This window comes from Rattus norvegicus, chromosome 1, assembly GCF_021556685.1.
Source record: "Rattus norvegicus strain SHRSP/BbbUtx chromosome 1, alternate assembly SHRSP_T2T, whole genome shotgun sequence".
In the NCBI taxonomy this organism is placed as follows: domain Eukaryota; kingdom Metazoa; phylum Chordata; class Mammalia; order Rodentia; family Muridae; genus Rattus; species Rattus norvegicus.
Window position 1 is genome coordinate 146,788,117 of NC_141534.1, and position 5,343 is coordinate 146,793,459.

The 5,343-nt window shown below is 49.6% G+C and overlaps 1 protein-coding gene and 1 pseudogene across 2 annotated transcripts; one reads left to right on the plus strand and one right to left on the minus strand.

Annotated features, from left to right (window-relative positions):
- Nucleotides 1–89: 89 nt before the first annotated feature.
- Nucleotides 90–2,378, plus strand: Hddc3 (HD domain containing 3). 2 transcript variants are annotated; one of them, XM_087557537.1, is made up of 4 exons: nucleotides 90–361; nucleotides 506–561; nucleotides 677–917; nucleotides 1,225–1,679. In XM_087557537.1, exons 1-4 carry the CDS (start codon nucleotides 355–357, stop codon nucleotides 1,353–1,355), a joined length of 435 nt encoding a protein of 144 aa, XP_087413663.1. In that variant the 5' UTR covers nucleotides 90–354; the 3' UTR covers nucleotides 1,356–1,679.
- A 1,155-nt stretch (nucleotides 2,379–3,533) lies between these two features.
- On the minus strand, nucleotides 3,534–3,955 carry Rpl35al7 (ribosomal protein L35A like 7; annotated as a pseudogene).
- Between the last annotated feature and the right edge of the window lie 1,388 nt (nucleotides 3,956–5,343).

Here is a 5,343-nt window from a genome sequence, read left to right on the forward strand (position 1 = left end):
AATTACAGCTTGTTAGAAATAGCTCCATTCTGCGAGCCTCCGAGGCGCCAGGCGGCGCTATAGGTGATCCGTTCGAACTCCGAAGCTTCAGTCCCCCGCGCCACCCGCGCGATGGGATCGGAGGCAGCTCAGCTGCTGGAGGCTGCTGACTTCGCCGCTCAAAAACACCGACAGCAGCGACGGAAAGATCCTGAAGGGACTCCCTACATCAATCACCCCATCGGTGGGCGTGCCGGTTGGGAAGCAGTTCTCTCGGCGGGTGGGGACTGACTGGGACGAGAACACAGAGCGAGTATAAATTATTGAGCGCCTTCTTCGAGTCCAAAGCGTTGTATCAACCACTTTTCATGCGTTATGCCGTGTAAGCCTCACCTGGGTAGTAGGCAGGATTGTTCCCTTAGTACAGTCGATATCCCAAGAGGGTAAGGGACTTCCCAAGGTCATCCAGCTGGTACGGTTCTACATCTGGCTCCCTCTAGTCTGACTTCTGTTTTGCCCCTGCCAGGTGTAGCCCGGATCCTAACCCATGAGGCTGGAATCACTGATATTGTGGTGTTGCAGGTAACTTTACCCTTCTTTGCCAGGAGGCTGGTGTGGGGAAACGAGTACTGATAAAAAATGGGTGCCGTTTGGCTAGTAGGCAGTGTCACTATACTGAATGGCCGCCTATCCCCAGGCGGCCTTGCTCCATGACACAGTAGAAGACACAGATACTACCCTGGATGAGGTAGAGCTGCACTTTGGAGCACAGGTTCGACGCTTGGTGGAGGAGGTAACAGATGACAAGACTCTGCCCAAACTGGAAAGAAAGCGGCAACAGGTGGAACAGGCACCCCACAGCAGCCCAGGGGCCAAACTAGTGAAGCTGGCAGACAAGCTACACAATCTAAGGGACCTGAATCGCTGCACCCCTAAAGGTATGCTCCCCAACTGGCTCTGAGGAGAGGGTGAGGGATGTCCAGCTTCTGAAAACATAGGCTGGTCAGCTTCCCAGAAATAAACGGGAATGGGAGGGAGGGGTGGTCCTAACACCTCCAACTAATCCTCCTAGGACAGCCTTCTGGGGGGAGGGTGAACAGAGTTGTGGGTCATGGAGAAGTCGTCAGATCATACCACTGCAATTCATCTTATGGCCTTGTTTGTACCAAAGCCTGCCAGGAAACAGGCAAAAGACAATGCTGGCCTTGACAACACACGAGCAGGTTTCTGTCCACTCTTGTGCAGGCTGGTCAGAACATCGAGTCCAGGAGTACTTCGAGTGGGCAGCACAGGTGGTAAAAGGGCTTCAAGGAACGAACCAGCAACTGGAAGAGGCACTAAAACAGCTGTTCGAGGAACGAGGGCTGACTCTCTGAGAGAGCCTCCATGCAGTCCTGTGGCATGGCTCCAGTAAGGCCCAGGAAAGATAGGATTCTTACTGCATCTCCAAGTGTCCTCATCTCTCACATTCCTTTATTCAGCCCAGACACCACGGGCTAAAAACTTCTGCCTTTTTTCACACAGCTGAGCCCCGGATATGGAAACCAGAAATGCCCATCATACACTAACAGCCTTTCCTTAAGTCTTGGCTCTGTTTGCTGTTTTGCATGGTGGGACCTCTGGCCCCTTAGGGACCTAAGACTGGATAAGCCTTGGTTTATAAGTCGTGGAAAATAAAGCATTTAGGGTAAAGGCTTAAACTGCTGTTCCTCCTTCTCTGGTCTCCCCGAAGAGGACCCACATGCTGGATACTCATTTCCTATGTGTCTTTTGCATCAGCTCCCCTGGGTTGAAAGCATCGACCCTTGGAGCATGGCGTCCTTATCAACTGAGCTGGACTATGTCTTTACGAAGGTCAGATGATGTAGTTGTGGGATGGCAGATATACTGGGAAGGAATGCCATCACTTTTTGGCAACTGGCTGGGAAGGACAGAAATCCCAGTAACATGAGAAGGCTAGAAGACCTCAGTGCCCCAACACCAACTGCAGCAGTTGATTAGTGGCCAATGCCTTGACCCTTAAATTTTATTGGCTTCCTGGGTTGCTAAGTCACTAGCGCTTCCAAGTAACCGGAAGAGGCCCTGAAGTCGCCCCGCCCATAGAGGTGGGTGGAATCTGTAGAAAGAAAAAAGCTGTGGAGGTTTGAGTTTGTGTGCGGAAGTCCCACAGTGTGGGTGTGGCAATCAGAGAGCTTGTGGGGAGTTGGATTTCGCCCTCCATCATGTAGGTATGGGATATCAAACTTAGGTTTGTCAGGCTTGGCGAGCTGATGCCTTTACCCACTCAGCTATCTCGCCTTCGTTGCCTCTTTTGTTGTTCCGTTTTTGTTTGTTGGAGGGGGATAGAGCCCCCACAGCCTTTCTATAATTCTCCTGCCTCTGCGACAAAGCGCAACCATACCAAGGCTACCCCGAAGGCTTCTTAAATCTCATCGGCCATACAAAAATCTATAGGTTTTACACCGAAGCTAATGTTAAGCTGCACTTGAATTTTCCATTCTTAGAAAAACACCTGCCTGAACACACGGACACACACACACACACACACACACACACACACACACACACACAGCAGCCATTCTTCACCCTCTTCTGGCTCATTATACTTTATACCTGTTGGCCTCCTATCTCTGGTCCTTTTTGCTACATTTTGCCCTTGGCATGGTGTACAGCAATCTTTTCATGCTCTTTTGAGTCTGGCTGCTTTCTGCTCCGGTGGTTGTCTTTGGCTGTCCCCACAGCCTCACCCCGCCCCCACCCCACAGTGTCTCTAATAGACAAGCCTGGGTGTTCAGTTTTGGTCTTTGAGTGAAGTTCAGAGCCAACAGGCAGGAGACCGGTGGGGACCTTGGGAGTTTTAGAGTTTTCTGCTTTCCTTCTTAGCCCCTTTGGGAGGGACAGAATTCATCTCCAGGGCACAGTGAGCCTCATGACTTTAGACCATACCTTCAAACTTCAACTTTTCCTCTATAGACATGGTCCTCCATCTTTTAAAACATTTTTTGAGAACTGGAGTCAGGCTGTTTCTTCTCATGCTGATCTACAGAGCAAGTCTGCACAAAGAAGGTGCCTGTTTGCGCCGTGGCTTGTTGGGTCTCCTTGGCCCAGGTGGACAGAAGCACCTCTGCCTGAAGCAAGCTTTCCCTGCGTTAGGCAGAGAGTCTCCCCTCCCTAGGGTAAACTACATGGTTCCCTCTTCCCTTTTTTTTTTTTTTTTTTTTGGTTCTTTTTTTTTCGGAGCTGGGGACCGAACCCAGGGCCTTGCGCTTCCTAGGTAAGCACTCTACCACTGAGCTAAATCCCCAGCCCCTTCCTTGTTTTATAATGGCCACCATCCCACACACACACCAGCAAGAAGCCTGTAAGACCTATCAACCTCCCACAGGTTCCCCCTCTTACACTTCATTCAACTACAGAGGGACACACATACTCAAACCATAGCATTCAATGCTTAGACACTCAGGGGTTTCACCCTCTAAGGGACTCTATCACTGGCCACCATCTCTAATCTTCAACTGTATCACAATGTACAGGCTAAGAAGCCCTTCTTGGGCTTTTTTTTTTTTTTTTTTTTTTTTTACTTTTATTTACTCTCCATTAGTTTAAATCCGGGATGGGTACAGCATTACACGGATTCTGTGTCCAATGGCCTTTGCAGGAAGGTTGCTTCGGAATTTGGCACGAACCACGCCACTATTTCCATGGGCCCAAGTTACTTTTCCCCAGATCACTCTGGTTTTGTTTGGTTTGCCTCCAGGAGTCACTGTATTGTTTTTTGCTTTGTACACATAAGCACACCTCTTGCCTAAGTAGAACTCAGTTTCATCTCGGGCATAAACACCTTCAATTTTAAGAAGAGCCGTGTGCTCTCTTTGGTTCCTGAGGCCTCGCTTGTAGCCAGCAAAAATGGCCTTGCACCACAGCCTTCCAGACATACTTGTTTTTTTAGAAGTCCTGTTCCCAGCAGGCCTCCAAATGCGCCAAGATGGTGGAAAGAGCCCTTCTTGGGCTTCTTATGAGCAGACTATTCTAGTTAATCAGGGCGATGCAAAGTCAGGAGCAGAAATAGACCCAGCCGCTCCTGGCAACCATCAGAATTTGAATTTTCTTCCCACTGGGCCTAAACAGAACTAGTTTGTCAGAAGATCAGTCTCTCTGTCCTGTCTCACCATGTGAGGCTCAACTTTACATACATTTTTGCTAAGAACAAAAAATTTCAGAGACCTCTAGTTGAACTGTAAGCCTCACCCCTCCACTACATAGTTTTTTTTCCCTCTTTGTGTGCGTGACAGCTAGTAACTTTTTGTTTGTTTGAGATGGAGTCTCAATGTCACTCAAGCTGGCTCTAAACTCCTGGGCTCAACAGACCCCTCCTCTGTCTCCAGAGTAGCTGTACTGTAAGTGCCTGGCTTCACAAGGACCTCCTTACCCGCATGACAGCAGACTAAGCAGTTCCAGTTCAGGTTAGAAATGCTACTCTGTCCATGAATTCCTGCTTCTCTTCACGCCCTGGGGAAGGCAGACCCGGACCCTATCTGAGCCTGATCCCCCGCAAGATGAAGCGCCTCCCTCACGTCTGCCTGCCCTTCTCTCTGTGCCTCCAGCTACCCACTCAGTCCTTTCCTTACGGAACTGGATGTATCTCGATGAGGGAGTCCTTCCCTTCCTGGTGATTGAGGTTGTTTTGTTGTATCCACTGAAGACTGTTAGCTTCTCGCTGGGAAGGCATCAATGCCTGAGCTCTGTAGACAACAGCTGCTGCTTTTCTTAAAATAGTATGCACTCACTGCGTACTGAGAACAGTATGAGCCAGGCACGGTGGCGGTGGCGTGCACTTGTAATCCTGGCACTTGCGAGGCTGAGGCAGGGAAATGTCTATAAATTGGAGGCCAGCTTGTGCTACCTGCCTCAGGGAAAGAAAAAGGAAATTCTTTGGCCCTTGCTCTCCCAGAGCAGAAGTTGGCTTTTTTTCCTTCTGGGCTCCACGGCAAGCTTTTACTTCTTGATCCAGTAGCATGTGGCCCTCCCTACACATTGCCTTAGCACCCAGACTGAAGAAACAGGCCTGTATGGGACAGGGCAGAAACCTGCACTTTCCAGAAGCAACTCTGCTGACTGGGCTTTTGAAAAAACACTGCTCTGAGTACAACTTAAATATGTAAATGGCAGCAGGGCATGGTGTGCATACCTGGGAGCCTAATGTGGGCAGCAGAAGCAGGAAGATTACAAGTTCAAGGCCAGCCTGGCTCTCTATGGCAAGTCTGGGCTAGTCAGAGATACACTGTAAGACGCCCTCAATGAAAGTGTGTGCTTGTGATTAATATTTGTCCTGTCAGACAAATAACTGACAAGTCACTGCACATC